Below are 19,067 nucleotides of genomic sequence, written 5' to 3' on the forward strand. Positions count from 1 at the left end.
ACTGGGCCTGAAAACAGATAAAAATAGGACTAAATTAAAAAAAAAACAACAGGTAATTAAAATATTTAATTTTAGAGACTTCTCTACTTCTTAATGAAGATAAAATGCTAAACACATTTCTGAGCTTCTAGTATTTACTACTGCAATTAAATTATTGCCATTACATTAATAGTAACAGCCATAGGACAATAGTTTCTTGTTAAAATTGCCATTTCCACATTCTTTTTCAAGGAAGAGGTTTGCTTAAGTTTCACAGAGGAGAGGAAAACATACAGTTTGCTCCTTTGTATTATCTCTTTCCCTGTTTCTCTACAAAAGAATTCAACCACACCTGAATTATCCAATAGAAATAATATACAGATGTAACAGGAGAGTCAGTCTGTGTACCACAAACATTATGATCAAGCCTATCAACTACATTATAGAAGAGTTTACATTTGCTGAATTGTTATGTTCTGTTTTAGAGATATCTTTTCATCACTAAAGAAAACTTCAAAAGATTTTAGGCTTTGACCTATCCAGGATAACTTTCAAAGTCTTTCATCAACCACTGAAACTGGATTAGCATCAGAAAATATTTAACAGTCTCTACCTGATTAAAGAAGAAACTGAGGGACCTCTGGCTTAGCAAGAATCTATAAAATGTGTTTATTAAATTCAAGATATCACACACTTAAAATGGAATTCTTCAGTATTTTTTTGGGGAAGATTGTCTTATGATTTGATGAAGAGCTGATGAAGAGTCTGAAAAGATAATGTCAAAATCCAGAACCAAAATAATTAAGCTAATAGCTACAAGTACAGGCTGAGAGAGCAAATTTAACAAGGCAGGATGTGCTTACAAAAAATTCAGGGCAAAATGGAAACACTGCTTTTCAATTTCATTTCCAAATATTACCCTTGATTCGACTTATAGTGTACTAGAGGAGTAGATAAAATTAGTCTTTAAATTCATCTCTTTCCTTACAGAAATGGAGAACAAAATGTTTACTGGTTTGTGGTTCAGCAGTGATGGCCCCAGGCTTGGCCTCTTTTTAGCCACTGAAATGTACAGAAGTGTTTTCAAGGAACCCACATAATCTGGAAGCAAGAGTGGCAAAATAATGCCACTGAACTTGCCTATCTTAAAAAGAAAACTAAACAAACCTTAAAAGATTGTTTTCTTGAAGAAGTCAGACCTGGATGGTAGCATTTTAATTGCTGAATTTTTCTAGCTCTAATCACTGGTACCAGCTGATGCCTTTAATTCTAAAACACAGTTCAGTATTGCTGGAAAACTGGGAAGATGTTGTGCTGCAGCTGAAGCCATGAAACATGAACTAATGTGTGCTTAAAAACTGCAATTGTTAAAAAGTAGAAAAATATTAAATTCTTGAAACACTATTTGGAAACAAGGTAACTGCTTGTAGAAAATGGTGAAAAACTCCTGCAGCTTTTGAACAGGCAGCCTGTAAGGCACAGAACGGCCTTTCTTATAAAGCTGCATGAGCATGAAAAAATTAGTGATTTCACCTTTCAAAGAATTAATTTAAAGCACATTTTGCATTATTCTTTTAGCTGTTTAAATGATATTTCATAGTAGCATTAAAACAGAACATTATGGATTCTATCAGAGAGACAGAAAAGGAAAACTGTCATGTTCAAAATCAGAAATATAAAGAGAGATTGCAGTTTTCTACGATACACTGTAATATAATCATTAATCTTTGTGCTAATACAGATCAAGTCATTGAAACAGTTGTGATTTTTTTGTTTAGTTATTTAGTTAACTTATAAAATAATTTTTGTTTACTACAATGCATGATGTACAGCAGGATAATTTTTTCTTTTTCTACAATATTCCTGTATTAAAATTAAGCTATTACAAATCATATTTATAGAAATATTTATTGAAAAATAGCCTAAAATACAATTCAAGGACAAATCTGAAATACCAAAGTTCATGTTTGTTCAGTAGATCAGACCCTGTAATTTATTATTTTTACATTTGACCTCTGTTATCAATTGCTTGAAGTAACTACTGCCATAAATTTTTCAAAATATAAGAAAAAAGAAAATCTGGTATATAAGTAGAATTGAGTCAGGACTTTACTATTTTCTGTGGTTAACAACAACAACGAAAAACCCCTAGTCCACTAGAAATATAAAACTATCAGAATCCACAGTATTACACTTAATAGTAGATTTTATTATTCAGTCTTTGTCTGTACAGCAAGCACATGACTAAAGGTTACTAGTCTTGAGTCTCCAGTATCTGTCATTCCCTGCAGGTGACTGCACAGTTTCAAATTTGTGTGATGTATTTCAATAGTTTTAGACCTATAGTAGACGCCCTTTTGCAGTTCTTACAGTTTGTAAAATACTTGCCCATAGCATTTTCCAACATCAGTTTCCCACCAACAGTGTGAGATTCTAAGGCCCAATTCTCAGCTCAAGTAAGGTCCAGTGGAACTACTGATTTACCCCAGCTGTAGATTTGAATCTGCTGACATGCTGAATAATTGTTGATTCCGACGCAAGTTTCTATGTGTATATTATGAGCATTATAGTATTTGACCCTATGTAGTTCCTGAGTCAGAGCCGTTTAGTTAGCTGAAAAGCCCCAAATGTTTACTTCTAGCAGTGCTGCTGAACCATTAACTGTGATTATTATTAAACTGTAAAAAAAAGCCATATGAGTTAGTGTGCTTATTCCCTCACAGAAAAAATGCTAAGACCCCGATTTTAAGATCTAAATCGCTACTGACGATTAATGGAAAGCGACAGTCAAAGCTGAAAGAACAAAGCATAATTTTCAAAGATCTGACAGAGTATGAAGAACTGGCAAATCTTAAATTCTCTCTCACTGTCAGATATACTTCTATCTGGACTACATTTTGTGCATATTGTAAAATTAACTAAAATACCAAATCATACAGACTTAAGAACATACTTTAATAAAACTGATTCATATCTGGGTGCTGATACTTTTGAATATATTAAGACTTCATATATATCCTATCAACATTTAAATCTGCAAGCATCCCATAGGCCAAAGAAAACGAAAAACTAATAAATACGCTGAAAAACCCCATACCTCAGTATGAAATCCTGACCCCTTCTCCAACTAAGTACACACAGTCCAAATACACTGAGAATGCCAAGCTACAGGGGCCCCTCTGCGGGGAAACCTGTATTTCAGTCAGCAGCATCCGTCAGCTAAAACAGAAGTGTAGGGACAGATGCTGGAGGAAGGATGACACATTTAAGTGGTGGCCGACTTTAGAACCAGTGTGTGGTTTTGTGTACAATTAAGTCAATGCCACACGTGTACTAATGCAGTATTTTGTCCAGATTTATGTGTGGAACATAACTATCACTCTAGGCTCATTTCAGTGCAAGATTATGGAGCTTGTAGGCTCCCAGTCCTACAGTCCTGTCACATTTCCCGGCAGGGTCGCACAGTGAAGGAAAGAACAAGCGCATTGTTACAACTCCCTTGGCTTCTGTGGCAAACATCACACTTGGGCGACGACTGCCAAGTTAAAATCCACAGGTCTTGGCCTGAAGCTTGTTTAGGCAGCGCCGTGCCGGTGCCTCTGGCCGGTGCCACGTTCCCTCCGTTTCAGGAAACCTCTGCATGTGGCGGCGGTCACGTCCGAGGGCTCGGAAAAGCCAGTCGGGAACTGCTGCGGCCCCTCTCTGCCCTTTCGATTAAAAGGGCCCGGGTGGAGGTTTGGGAACTAAAGTCAAATTTCGGTTCGCTCACAAGGGAAGCGCTTTGACACACGTGCTTGCGAGAACGACTGTGGCGGTGTCCAGCAGGGACCCGCCTGTCCCTCGGGCACCTCCTCGTGGAGTGCCCCTCACCCCCCCGTACGCCACCGCGGCGGCGGGGCCGCGCCTCCCGAGCCGGCAGCCGCCGCACCCGGGAGGTGGCCGCGCGCTAGCAGTGCCCGCTGAGACAGGTGAGAAATCACTCCACCAGCTCCCCGCTCTCCCCGCAGCTCCCAAGCCGCTCGGGATAAGCGGCCGGAAACTCCCGTCCGCTTCCCAGGGAAGGGCGGGGGCGCCACCGCCTCCCTCGGGCGGGGCGGGGCGGGGCGCCGGGGGCGGTGCCGGCGCCTCGCGCGGCCGTTGGGAAGTGGCGTCACGGCGGGCGCGCGCGCCTGCGCGAGGGCGGCGGATTCGAACGGCGGAGAGAGCGAGGGCGGCGGGAGGAGGAGGAGCAGGAGCAGGAAAAAGAAGAAGAGCAGAGGAAGATGAGGCGCACGGTGCCCCGCAGCACTTTGCGGAAAATAATAAAGAAATACAAGCCGCAGTTACGCCTGGCGGCGAACGCCGACCTGCTGGTGAGGAGAGAAAGAGGGGCGGGGGAGGGGCGAGGCTGGAGCTGCCCCGGGGAGCCCGGGGGCGGTTCTGCTCTTGGCCGTGGCGGTGCTGCGGCTCTGCTGGTTGCCTGGGGCAGCCATCCCTAAGTGGGGGCATTTACGCTCTAGATGTTTTGGGTGGTGCGCACTGGAGCACTTGAGAGTTGACGGGATGCCAAGTTCCTACTGATGGTGTTTCTGCAGTGACCTACGAGCAGAGGGGAGGCAAAGTTTGTGGGGAGATGGACTGTTGGTTTGCCTAGTAACGTACGGATAAGTAGAGATTGCTGCTCTCTTCTTTGCTGGTGGGTGCTGTATTGTAGGGCTTTGACAGCGAGTTTGGGGATTCAGGGACGGGCTGATGCGTAATTATTGTGTCACTTCACGTACACACTGCTTTTCAAAGAGTTTGGTGTAGACGGACCGAGAAATATGAATTTGGCTTACGTGGCTATAACACGCAGATGTTTGTTGTTAATGTAGATCAATTTGGGTGTGCAAGTGGTCAATTGTGATCAATGAGTTGCTAAGCTGTTCAGGCATCTTGAATGATCATATATTTTTTGAAAGCCATCTAAGTAATCTCTGTCCAAAACTAAGGAATGACAAGTCTTGTTGCTAATCTAATAAGGTGTGGGGATCCCGTTCATGGTTTAAAAATGCCTGCCAAAAAGGTGTAGAGCCATATCAAACAACTTTCCAAAAACTGAGGCCAACACAGCTACATCGCTTCTGATCTGCACTGAGGGATTTGTGACACAGGTAGGGTTTGTCTCACCAAGGAGTTATTTGACTACAGCAAGGATACCTGACCACAAGAGAGTTTGTGGTAGCTGCTATACTGAAAAAAAAATTGTGCATAAAAAGGATATTCTTTGAAGTGACTTAATAGGCTTGACTTGCTTGACTGTGTTGCCTTCTTGTTTACAAATGCATGTGATTCTCAGATCATTAAAGTGTTAATGCATACTCTGTACTAATATGGTCCCTGACTTGAATTGTAAGTCCATGTTTCATACGTGTATGAAAGTTGTGTCTTGCAGCGTCTTGAAGGTTGGTATCTGGATATATGAAGCTAAATGTAAACATACAAAATTAAAATAAATAATATGAGATTAATATGAATTAGTATAGTAATTGCATGAGAGTATTTAGACTTGAATGTAAACAGTAAATATTTCTCTAATTGAGCTAACAAAAACATGATTTCTTCCTGCTGTTTTTGTTATCTCTGGAGTTTTTCATGGACTAAGGATCTGGCCCCTTGCTACTCATACTAAGACCCAATGAAAGCTTATTCAGTGGAACGAAGTAATCAATTAATCAAACTTACACAATCACTAATACATTTTTTGTAGTCATTGGTGACAATTGATCTGTGTTTCCAGGGTAATGAAAATTTGGCTTCAAATTAGTGTAGCTGTCTGAAAAGAGGTAAGTGGGACGTCCCTCCAAATCTTGGCCTTTGGTTCCCATTTCTTTGTGGTCCTGTCACTAGTGTTCTGTGTGCTGCAAAGACAATCAGTGAATTGAATTGACTGAAACTTATGAACAACAACAATCAGATCTAGCTTAAAATATGGCTAATCAAATGTTCATTCCCACACAAAGGAGGAATATCAGAATAAATTTTAATACTGTAATGGAAACTTAGATTCTCTCCTCTGGTGTTGTCAAATTAAATGGCCTTTAATGTTACAAGGCTTGGCTTTTTTATTTTCTACCTTTAAATAGGAATGTCCAGGTGTGGTTGTTGTCCATAATGTTCTTCAGCTAGGCACATGGCTAACAGCTCTTTAGCTCTTTATTTCTATGGACAAATAATCAATGCAGCTGGAATTTTGCCTTAAAAAAAAAGTATGGAGGAGTTTATTCTGTACTTAGTAGTTAGACAAGTAACAAGTTTTGAGAATATGTTTTCTAGTGTCTCTTATTCTCTGCAAACACTGTAACAGTGATTAGATTGCGTACTTCAGACATTTATATAGTAACTGTCTTAACAAGATGGAACCATGTACATTTTGAGCAGACAGCTCGTGTCTTCTCCAGCGAATAATGAGAGTTGGCTAGTTCAGTTTCTAGTTTATCTTCCTGAATGATCCATGCTTTATGTTTGAATCTACTGCAGTACTTGTCCAGTTCAGTGAGATGGTCTGCCCACCTTGCTTAGGAGCTAATCAGATTGTTTTTTTTGCTGGACCTTCAGTGATTATTTTTAGTCGACTAAACCAATATCTTTGTATGTGATCGTAACTAACAAGTTTGAAAGATGTAAGAATTCAGATAATTTTGTTAAATACTTGAATGGGGTTTCTTCTTCACTTTTCAGATTTTTTTGATCAAGTCTCCTTTCAAAATGTGAAGCTTTGTCAGAATCTGTTTCCTAAGTGTTAACATCTTTCTCTTTGCACAATATAGGTATCAAATTTCATCAACCTTTCTCAGGAAGCTGTTTGGTTTTGTTTTTCTTTTGAAGGGGTATGATAATTGGGTGAAGAAATATGAAGAGTGTTTCAGGTTTTTTCAAGGCTCTTTTTGAAAATAAGAGGTAAAGATTTTAGTACTGAAGTTCAGATATTCCTCCAATAGTCCGAGAAGAAAATATACAAACTTTGTTCTAGCTTGAAATTATAGGAGAAAAGCAGGATCTCAGCTGCTTGTTTTATGCTAGAAGGGCATGTGTGTATTTTCATTGCAGGAAAAGCTTAAAGTATTGCACTGAATGGCCTCTTTTTTCTTTGTTATCACCACAGAATGATTAATAAGTGTACGTTTAAGGCAAAATATTATTCTAAAGAATTGTTTTGAAGTTAAGGCAGCAAAATAAAATTACAGAGCCTTTCCCTGCTATTCATTAGTTCTGTTGAGCAGGTGTGTGGAAGTTGCTGTGCAAACAGCGTTGAGAGTTTTTTACAAAGTTATTAAAACTTTGCAACCTTTCTTTTCTGGGAAGTAAGCATTCTGTTTTGTAAGGTGATTTGCACGAGTAGTTAATTCAAAACAGTTTTTAATTTTTATGCACAGGGACAATAATTTCATATGTAATAAAGCAATGTCTTTGAACAAATATGGTATCACTTAGATACTTGTCAGTAACTGTCCTATTCATGGTACTTAGTCATTCTGCCTTTCATTAGCTTTTCTCAATTGCTTTGAATAACCTGGAATATTTATTAACCTGCGTGCTCTGTTGTGGAATATGTTGTGACTATTGTTTAAATCTATTCGAGTTCAGAGGAAGCTTCTCCATATGCAGCAATTTACTTTGAAAATAGGAAAATAAAAGTAGAGCGATTCTGACAAGATGCAGTTTAGAAAGGCAGTTAATTTTAGAATTAACACTTTTGCCTTTAGATATCTCAGCAAAAGGACTTGCAAGTATGGAAGCTTTTGTTCCACTTCCCTCTTCTCCCCCAGGTTATTTCCAGAAATCTAACCGTCACATTGATAAGTTTAATAGTGAGAGTTCTAATGTTGAACATTATTTTAGTGCCACTCTGTCAGAGATAATGTCTATGTGAGTTACTAGTTAAAAAACAGCTTTGATATTTTGCAAAATAAATCTGCAAGAACATCTGCTTTTTGTGTATTTGATGCTTCCAAATTATATCAAATATTACGTAAATTTATCTATTGCATACTGGCTTCATTTAGTTCAGGATCTAAAAAAATCCCAAATAGCTTGTCCTGTGAATGCTGTTCATATGACAAGAGCCTGTCCTCTAGCAGATTCTTATTGCTGCAAATTCTTTTTTGTTGCAAACCCACTTTATCTGTAACTTTCCATGTTATATCCATGTTATATTTTTCTAGGCTTTACAGTCAGGTGCAGCAGAGTAAATACATTGCCTAATTCATGTAAATAAAATTTTCATATATTTTAATAATATTTTTCTGAGCTCTTTATTGTGAAAGTATTTTTGTACACTTTACATAGCAAAGGTAATACTGTTTGAAAGTTAAATTTGCAGAAGGTGCAATTATCAATTTTTCAGGTGGGACTATTAAAATAGTTCACATAATATTTGTATAATGTTAGAGGTTTGTATTATAGGTCCCTGATTACACAGAGGTGCTATTGACTGGTTGTTTTAGTCCAAGTTGGAGCAGTTCCTTCCTTGCCTGCTGAAATTTTTTGCAGCTTCTGTATTAGCAGAACAGAATTCTGTATTGAATGGAATTCTGCCCTACCAGTTCTTCTCATATAAAAAGGCTAAGTAAGTGATGAGCTGGGAAAAAAAGGATGGAACCTTCCGACACGGGAGAATTTCTTGTTCTGGAGAAATTAATGTCAATGTCTCTTTTTACTGGAAAGAGGCAGAAGTCCTTGATCTCATCTGTGGTCCATTTGGCGATAGAGCAGGGATGAATTTGTTGTTCATAAAAGTCTGGCTGTTGTAGTCAGTGAAAGCTGACTATATTTACTAGTAAGCAAAAAGGCTCCTGATTCTCTGATATTTATGTCTACATTTTACTATTAAAAATTGCTAATAAAAATCAGACTTGATTCCTATTAGATCAGTTGTTGTTTGATCATTTCTAAAGCATTTTTACAGTTTGAGTATGCTAAACTTAAACTGTAAGAGTCTTGCAGTAAAGGATGTCTTGGAAATTTACTAAGGCTTGAACTGAGTGATATATTGCTTTTCTGAGAACACCTTTCAGAAATTTGGAAACAGTCTAATATGCAAATCCTTTGTCCCAAACGATGAACCTCTAAAAAACCAAACTATGCTTAATCAAGTTTCAATCATTCTTGGTTTTTTTGTTTTTTTCTTCCCTATTTTAAAGGTGCATTTGAACTTCTTACTGTTTCTCCATCGGCTAGCAGAAGAAGCCAGGACAAATGCTTTTGAGAACAAAAGTAAAATAATTAAACCCGAGCACACCATATCTGCCGCAAAGGTATTAAAGGACTTTTAAAACTTTTCTTTTTTGCATAATGTAAAATGTATTATGACAGCATATACAAATATTTGCTATGTTAAAGTTGATATTTTATTTATAATTCAAAATGCATAGAAACTTAATATTCTTTAGTCCATCACTGGCATAATTCACTGTTACCCAGACAGCAAATTATCTTTCCTTGCCCTATTAAGTATAACCTGTTTTTTTTGTTATTATTATTATTATTATTATTCTTCCACGTTTAAACTCATAGTTTCTATGTATGGGTAACTCTACAAAGTGGTCTACCAGCAAGCATTCATGGGTTGAAAGCCTCTCCGAAGTTAAGGATCCTTTTTTCAGATGATACTACATCAAGGAAGCATGCTGTCTTAACTTCAGTTATATAAGTGAAGCTTTATGGAACAAGTGAGAAATAGTTCAGAGGGGTTTGCATATTTTTTTGCACCTTCAGTTCTTACCTGCTTAGTCTGGAATAAATTTGTAGTGGATACTTGCAGCACTGTGTGGATACTACTTGAACAAGCAGATACTTCGTGCGATGTTGTGTTTGGCAAGGGAAGAACGAAGGGAGGATTAAACTGTGGATTGCTATATGGGTAATTTAGCATAACAAAAATTGCTGTATGAATATCTGTGAAGGATGGTGAGTTTTGTATACGTGCAAAAGAAGGGAAAAAGGAAGGTGTTAAGCAGCTTTCTCTAACTAGAAAGAATTAGTGTCAAGGTATGACTGAAATCCCTTTGTACTCTGTAGTGCATTTCACTCGCTAGGATATGTCTTGTGTATCTCTTTCAAGTCTATTTACCTTGGTGTCATGAAGGAACTTGGTCTCTTTAATTTGTTAACTATTTAACCACTTGCTCCTGCTGGGCAAATTGTAAGAACAAAACTTGATGTTATCTGATATTTTGGTCCTGTGGCTTCTGTTTGTTTTCAGTATTTTTTTTTCCTCTGGTGAAAGGTTTAGTTTGATACTTTCTATTACTATAGTAACAAAAATATATACAGGATATGTAGGGTAGCCAAATGAATGTTACAGTTGGAATCTTATGCATTTGTAATTTCTTTTTAACTGCAATCTTAACATTATTTGAACATTTTTGTGTTCCATTTATTTTTTTAAGATGAAAAGAAAGGAAAAACTGCCTGTATTTTAATAATGTTAACACTTAAACAGTCCCACTTGGGCTTTGAAGTTCATTTTTCAATTTAAACTCCAAACCAAAAAATGTCCTTCCAAAGGTCTGTGTGCTCTTGATATAGAAAGAAATAAGGCATTGCAAACACAAATTGAGCATAGTAGCTGTATGATGGCTTAATTTTTCTTTTTGTCTAGGCCTAACAGGGTAAGAACTTCAAGGAATCTACTGAGGGCTTGAGAGCACTATTACCATTTCTCAGCATTAATTTTTAAAATAAGTCTTTTATTTTACAGAATTTTTGCTTATGAATGTTCTTGCTTAAAAAAAAATCTCTGATATAAAATCTTTCAGTATGCTTTTGCTTTATTTCTAACGTTTTCACTAGAATTTTCACCTTGGTGACTCAAGTCTTGGAAACAAATTGGCTAGGTGAACCTTTGGTCTGAGTAGCCTAGCATTTTGGACCTGAATTGTAGTGATAAAAGCGGTGATAAATATACTTTTTTTTCTTTTTGCAGGTTATTTTAAAGAAAAGCAGAGGCTAGAAAACAGACCACTGGAATTTTAAAGCATGTTTTTCCATCTTGTCTTACTAACTTGAGACACTGTGAGCCAGCTTTAGCACTTGTGGAAGTATGCAGTTTTATTGACGTCTATCTCCTGACTCTGAGTATCTTGCTCTTTCTTTAAAAAAAAATAAAAAAAATCTTACAATGTCTGTTTTCATACACTTCACACATAATTTTAAAGTGAATGTCACTTGTCATTTAAGACTTTTTATGTACTTTATTTCTTTCATAATGATGGAGGAATGCCTGTACTGTACATACTCTTCAGGTACAATGTGGCATCTATTATTAAAAGTGTGAAACTTCTAAAGGAGAACAGTAATAAAAAAAAATGCAGATTTCACAAAATCTGTTATAGATTGTGCAGTTCAAAGCAGATTTACTAGTTAAATAAAATCTTGGCTTTCAAAATAATCACTGTAGAAGCAAGTGTATTAAATAACTTGCCTTCAACTTATTAATTAATGTCTTAATATTTTTAAAATTACTTTGAAAAGTAGGTTAAAACTTCTGTGTTCTGGGGAAAGAATACATATTTGGTATTTTAAATCATGCTCTGAACTGTTAAGGTGGCCTATTGTTTGCTGTGGTGTATGAGACAACTTGGTGGTCTGTAATTCAGTTGGTGTGGACAGATGCACAGATTATGGAGAAGAAAAGATCTGGCACAGCTGTTGTTTTTTAAGTTAGATCTTGTAAAAACAACAAAGATAAATTGTCATGAATGCCCAGCTATTTCCTCCCCCCTTTTGAGTGTCATCCTAACTTGTCATAGGTCTGGAAATGTACATTATATAAATATGTTTTCTTAAATTAAGATCATATTCTATTCCTGATATGATACTTGTAACCATTTACTGAACACTTTGCTTAAGGGATGTTTTAATAAAATTATAGTTGAATCTCACAGTTTGAGCTGATAATACAGTTTTGTGGAATATGTGGTAGCTGATCCTTCATATGCACAATGAACTATTCTTAAAATAAAGGATCTTTAAAAGTGTTATGTAGTAGTCTAATTTTGTTTAACATCTTACTGAATATATTCTAGAAACTCAGCAAAAAAGAATTGCATTTTAGAAATATTTTAGTAGTCTAAGAAAACTGTAGCAATGCCAGTACTTTTAATTTCATGTCATGTCCACGTGCTTTTTAAAATCCTGTGCAGCCTTTGAAAAGTCATTCTTTTCCAGTATGCAGAAATGAAGGATTACTCTTCCACTTAACTCAGAGAGCTTAGTTCAGTGAGCTTCTTTTAAGGGTTGACGAGATTATTCTGCCTTTTCTTCTCTTACTCCCTTGGAATCCACAAAGAAGGCTCAGAACCTACACATGTAGAGGATTTAATAATCTCAAGTACATTCTCAGGAATAAGGAAGATCTAAGTATTTATATTTTTCTTTGCAGTTGCTGTCTGTGATTTAACAATTTTATTGCAACACTAGATCTTCTTGTGTTAGAAATGTTTTCTCCTAATTTTCCCTGAAATTTTTTATTGTAATCTTGATTTTCCTAGGAGCAAGATCCAATCTGAGCATAGTGTGGAATATTCTTATTCCCATGTAGTAGATTGGTGATCAGCTACCACTGGGTAAGGGAGGCAATGAAGGGTTAAAACCAACCAGTATACTTTTAAAATATTTTATACAGTGGTTTTGGCCTGTATTCATGGTTAAGAAGTGCCCTTTTTTAGTAGGAGAGAGACTTTTGGCAGTCCATTGTCACTTTTTGTAATAGCTGAAGAAGACAGGTATTAAGAAGACCTGGATAGCTTGGCAGGTGTTCAGGCTTCTCTCTTAAACTTTAAATAAATACTTACTGGAAATTAATGTGGTCAATGTAGTGTGCTTAAGCATTCAGAAATATAAAATGCTATTATGTTTTTCTAGTATCTTCTTGAATGTTCACCATAAAGTTAATTATATTAGTATTTGGCAGCTCTTCTGTACTCCTTCATATATATATGTGGGTCTCTCCTATATACAGTACTCCTTACTGGATTTTTAAAATCAAAACTCCGTACAGCAGTATTGTCTGAATACCCATGAACACTTCCAATTAATATAAACTTGGAGGCTATAGTAATAATATATTTCTGTTATCAAATCTCTAATGACAGAGCATCAAAGCACATAGTTCTATAAAGTATTCTTTTAAACCAGATCTGTACTAGAAAGCTTAATGAAGTTATGTTCTTTTATTTGAATTCCTGTGTTGATTCTGCTGTTAGGAGGAAAAAGGCAAGGATTACTGAAGGAAGAGTCATGCTGATGCATTTATAAGGTGTCTCTCCTATTCAACTGTTTTCATGAAACCTTGAGAAATTTAGAGTTCTGAGACAATTTATTCACTATTGAATTTCCTCTGGTTTTAAAGATAAGATTCAAGAGATTTTGGGAAAGAGATGCTCTCTAACAATACAGTTATGACTCCTTATTTCCTTAGAAAGCAGGACCTAAAAAATTAAAGTGGCTTTAAGACATCCAGTTTTTCCATATTCTTCTCTTTGCACGTTTCCCAATGTTCTGTTTTTCATCCTACCCCACCCTTTTACGATGACCATCAATGAAAGGGTGAAAAGTGAAAATGAAAAAATAGAAGAATTTGGCCAAAGTACTTCTGATGGCCCTTGTCTTGGTTTTCAGCTTTTCACGTAGCTGATGTTAGTCCTTGGGCCAGGGTGGTATCATAACTGATTAATGCACAAAAGAAGGAAAAATGTTTGTTGATCAGTGGGTGACTATGAGGAAAGAGAGTGGTGCTGCTGCTATATTTGTTTGATCTCACTTATGGAGTGACTGATGAAAGGAGATCTGCTGTTTGCCCACTTGAGTAAGTCTTCTGCTGAGGAGTATACACTATTCCAGCTCTTGCGCTTGCATCATTTTGCTTGAGATAAGCAAGCAGAGAAGATAGTTGTGAAATCTTTAAAATTACATTCATGCATACTATTGTATTAATTTGTAGAGCAAGTAAGCTTAATATTTTATGAGTGGTATAAATCACCTGATTATTAGGTTTAAAGCTATTTTAAAAAGTGTAAGCATTAAGAACAGTATGTCTGGGAAGGTTAGATCTGTGGAGAGATTTAACCATTTTAACTCCTAATGGTGTCAACAGAATAAATGAACTTGTTAACTTTAGTGGGTTGGGAACCCAAGTAATCACTGTTCTATTTGAATGTAAATATGTCTGCTGTTTTGAGTCAGAAAATCAACACGGTGCTAGAGAGGACATTCATGCCGTGGAGTTTCATTTTGCTTTTTTCTGGAGAAGTGAGGGACTGCTAAAAAAAGAATCTTAGGTTTTGTAATACAAATAGTCAATATTTTCTGGTTATAGTCATACAGTAAAAGAAAAATAAATTCAGAAATATGGATACTGTAATAGAAAAATTCTTTTTCTAACCAGAAGGTGGGGATAGAGCAAAAACACTCTTTTTTTTTCCCCCCTGTTGTAACTTTCCGGTATTCAGTTTATTCTTACTAAAAAGTATGCTATAGATTGTGACACTTTCAGGTTTTTTTTGAAGACTACCAACCCTACACTGCTGATATATGTAGGGCAATTAATGTTAAAAAAAAATCCCATTCACATCAAGCAAAGGTGTTCTGATCCATGCTGAGACAGTAAAAGATATGTGAGACTTTGAAGGATCTTGAAGATATTCCTTAATTCAAAGCTCAATGTTTCAGTATCATACAGTTTTCTTAATTGTAAGTGGTTATTTGTACAACATAACCTTGTTTTTAGAAACTAGTATGTTCTATGTGCAGTTTTATGAAGGAAATTTTTGTACAAGACATTGCTTATATGGCGGCCTTAACTATGAAACATATCGCTCATATTGGCTGACTTGCTGACTTGGCATTCCATTAGTCATTTATCAACTTAGAACAACTAATGATAGGGCATTGTAACTCCTAAATGCATAGGGCTTTGAGGTGATTTATGAGTATATATTTAGAAAGTGTGACTTAAATTTCAAATAAAAGTGCTGATTACAGTGAATCAAACTTCCTTTTTCCAGAGCTGTGAAATACGTGTGACGTTCAAGTTCTTTAGAATGTTCAAAGTGCTGTGCATAATTGTTTTTCAGTTCAATATCCTATATATTTGTATTGGCATATAGATTCTTTGATATGTTTTAATGGCACTGTACTTGTTGCTGCTGTGGTAGCTTGTTTGGATATGATAAAAAGGCATACTATAACAAATCTCTTACATATTTGAGTAGTTTCAATTCCAGGGTGAGAAGATGCTGACAGTATTTTTGTTGTGCTAAATACTGAATTGCAACTTTTTTAGGAAGTTGAAGAGTTTCCACTTGACAGCTCATGGTTTTGCAGACATAATCAGTTGGAATTCGTTCATTTACTGTTTGGTGAACGATGTTGAGGGTTTTTCAGTTTCCTTGGCGTCCATAGTCATCAAATTCACATTGGCTTTGGTACATAGTATTCCCCTGTGGGCTGGGTTATTAATGTTGTCCTGACCAAACTGCTGAAAGATCTTTTCAGGTCATTTGATACCTGTAAGATCAAGTTTCTTATTGAGAAGGTCACTTTCCTGTGGGAGTGATTTCAGAGCATAGAGAATTTGGTGGAGCGTAGAAAAACACCTGAATAGCCCTAAAGTAACTTCTGGTTTAAAAAAAAAAAAGTAGACACAATCTTACTACTGGGTAATAACAGGCAATAACGTAACTGCAGCAGTAAAATAAAAGCAAGAACACTTCCTACATGAATGGCTTGCTCTTAACTTCTAGCACTAGGTCAGGCTCTACAGAAACAGACTCCTATTTTGTTTTCTGAGTCTGTAAAAAGAAAGATATATATGATAGATATATATGTTGGCAATGGGACAGATCCTGAATCAAAAATTATATAGGGCAAACACTTCCACACATCCCTTATATTGGATTTAAATTGGTATAATTGTATTTGTGCTGACCTCTAAAATTGACAGCCTAATATAAATTGTTTTCATTTGTTTAACTTCATTAGTTAAGTACACATACACATTAGATTATATCACAAATCAGTGTTAATGAGACTGCTGCAAATTTTATAAAGAAACCAGAGAAAGGAACACATTTAAGCAACATGTAAGTCAGTTTTCAAAATTCTATTGAATATCTGAAATCTTAGTACAAGCCAGCCTCAAGTCTTAGCTGTTGAGACTGTTATTCACAGGGTAAAAGCTAAAGTTACCATAGTAATGGTGGGTTACATTTAAAAGTTTAAATTCTTTATTTTTTTTTTAGTTGGCTTTCACTCTTCAGAGAAAACTATGTGTGTACAATGCTGCTTCCAAAATTTGTCAAAAAAAAAAGAGGGAGCAGTAAAGAAAAGGGAAAGATAAAGGCATGTCATAGGAGATTATTATCTGGCCAACCTTAACTGCATTTCTGTAGTCTCACAATTTGTGTTTCACGTTGGAGTTTAATTGTGGGTTCCCACATTTTCCAGATTTAAAGGGTTGGGTTTTGGGGATGGTGGACAGTAGTTTTCTTACAGTCTAAGTAACAGTACTCTCCTAAAACTTTTTTCAATAAAGATATGGGATATCTTACTAATTGCCATGAGAATTCCACATGGTAAATTAATTTTGATGATACTTTTCCTGTTACCTATTCTGGAAGTTTTTCCCACAAATTCATATGGAACAAACCTTGAAAATTGTGATCAAAAGTGGACAATAACTTCATCTTCCTTTGTCTTTTGTTTTCCCTATTGTTTTCCTTTCCTCTTCTGGATAAGACTGGAAAGCTATAGTGAAGGCTTATTTCAGGACAGCAACAATTTTTAAAATCCAGTACTGCTAAAAGGATGGATTAACTGTTAATTTTTTTTGAAGGCACATTACTATTTACAGAATCACAGAGTGGGTTACGTTGGGAAGGGACCACAGTGGATCATTGCTCCAACCTCCCAGTTCAAGCAGGGTCATCCTATAGCACATTGCACAGGATTGTGTCCAGATGGTTCTTGAGTATCTCCAGTGAGGGAGACTCCACAGTTTCTAGGCAATCTGTTCCAGTGCACGGTCACCAGCAGTGACCCTCACCTTAACTTTAGTATTTCTGCATATGTGTAGCATGAACATAAACATTGTGAGACTGTGAAAGTAGGTCCTAGGGTTTAATGATGCTTTTTGTTGACTGCAATTTTTGACATTAAGTCCCAACAAAATAGGGAATAGCTTGCTGTCTTGAGAAGGTGTTAATTGTACTATAAGTTTGTACCTGTGAATACAAAGAAATTTTATTGTTAATGTTATTGTTCTTGCTACCGTACCTTCTGTTGAACTTTTCTTATTTGCTAAACAACTAACTGGCAGTGCAGCTATAGCCAAGTGTTGGAAGAATATGCAATATTAAAAACACAGGATAAATGCAAGAACAGCAGTTTTACTTTGGCATATTATTTTCGTGAACCTAGCATCTTTTGCAAGGTTTTCCTGGAAATAAAAAGAAAACACCTTTCCAAATCGTCTTTGCTTGGGTAGAATGGATACTTAGTTACACTGAACTTCTCCAAAACAAACGTTCATGTATTGAACTGAATCGTACCTTGGATATTTCTGCTAACATGTTTTTTCTTTCTTCTTGCTTGCCCACTTTCACTCAAAAGAGAGGATGGGATAAGCTGGATGCTCCTTTTGTCTAAAGAAAACACTTATAATGGCTCTTTTTTTGTGAATTTCCCGGTGAATCAGAAGCCATGTATCTTTAAACTGATGTCTTAGAAATTACTAAGAAGGTACCGTGTCTACTATGTGTAGTTTAAAACGTTTGTTCTGATGTCTGAAGACTTTCTCTGCATGTAGCAGGTTTTATGCCTATAACTTTTAATTCCCTTTATAAAAAGATTTTTTTTTTCAGTTCAGAAATTCTAGATATATTCTAATATATAAAATCCAGATGGAACTTAAACAAGCTGGGACGATGTTTTATTCACTGAAGAACCCATCAATGTAAAATATCAGACTACTCTCATTGAGAATGGAGAAGATTTCTGGTAGATTATTTTACATTTTTGTTCATTTTGTTTTGTTTTTATTTTGGTTTAGGGTTTTTTGTTTGTTTTCTTTGGGTTTTTTGCTAACTACATGGACTGCTAGATATTTTAAAGTTTTTTTTGCTAAATATTTGATGTCATATTTCTTTATTCAAGCATGAAAATTTAATTATGACTCACCTCCCAGAGGAGTCTTCCAGTTTCCATAACATTCCTAATATTCTTAATTTTGAAGACTAAGCAGAGTTTCTTCCCAGTATTTTCTGTTCCTCTTTTTCCAACCCCTAAGTTCAGTGCTAAAGAGAGGGAGAGGGTAGTTGTGGTGCTGCAGAGCATTTATACTGGAACATAAGCAATCATACCAACAAGTAACAGGCTTTAAACTGAGAAAACCGTAGGTGAAGTGAACGCTCCAAGTTCCTTACCAAACTTGCATGATCCTTTGTGGAGACAATTTGTAAGGTGAACCTTTGTTAGCAATGCTGTTGCTTTTGTTAAAAATTGTGTAAATATTCATCCCTCCTTCAAAAAAGCCCCTTTTTTTCCCTCCTCTTTATTAGGAAAAAAAAAAAAAGAAGCGTCCAGCGTAAACATTTAATTATTCTTTAGTATGTTAATTATTGATTGAAAAACATTTTGCTTCATTTTCTTTATTTTTTTTTTTCTCTGAGGAATACACACTCTTTTGAGAAAACTTCTAAAGATAAGAAGCTGAATGTTTAAAGCTGTACCTAAACTGAGACTTTATAAATTGTACTGCCTTTGTTAAAAAAGTAACATGAAGTTATGGCACAAACAAGCAAAATACTCCTAATAGTAAAGAAACGCTTTTGAAATACCAACTTTTTCACATTTTCTCTTGCAAATTTCATGTAAAAGGATGATGTCTGTTAAAAAGCTTGTGTATAATATTTTTAAAGCTTAGTAAATTTAACTCTTGTCTGCATCCTTCTTGAAAAGAAATGTGGACCATGTTTGAGACATAATTTGTGTAACAAAATATCTTTATTTCTGAGGTAATTTAATTTTTACATGCTTGTCTTACAGAGGAAGTATACTTTTAATAAAAG

The 19,067-nt window shown here is 36.0% G+C and overlaps 1 protein-coding gene across 1 annotated transcript; it reads left to right on the forward strand.

Moving 5' to 3' along the window:
• The first annotated feature begins 4,149 nt into the window (after positions 1-4,149).
• On the forward strand, positions 4,150-11,420 carry CENPW (centromere protein W). The gene is made up of 3 exons (XM_017827519.1): positions 4,150-4,331; positions 9,141-9,254; positions 10,925-11,420. Exons 1-3 carry the CDS (start codon positions 4,242-4,244, stop codon positions 10,949-10,951), a joined length of 231 nt encoding a protein of 76 aa, XP_017683008.1. The 5' UTR covers positions 4,150-4,241; the 3' UTR covers positions 10,952-11,420.
• Positions 11,421-19,067: the final 7,647 nt, after the last annotated feature.

The sequence above is a fragment of the Lepidothrix coronata genome, unplaced genomic scaffold, assembly GCF_001604755.1.
Source record: "Lepidothrix coronata isolate B3197 unplaced genomic scaffold, Lepidothrix_coronata-1.0 Scaffold5, whole genome shotgun sequence".
NCBI lineage: Eukaryota > Metazoa > Chordata > Aves > Passeriformes > Pipridae > Lepidothrix > Lepidothrix coronata.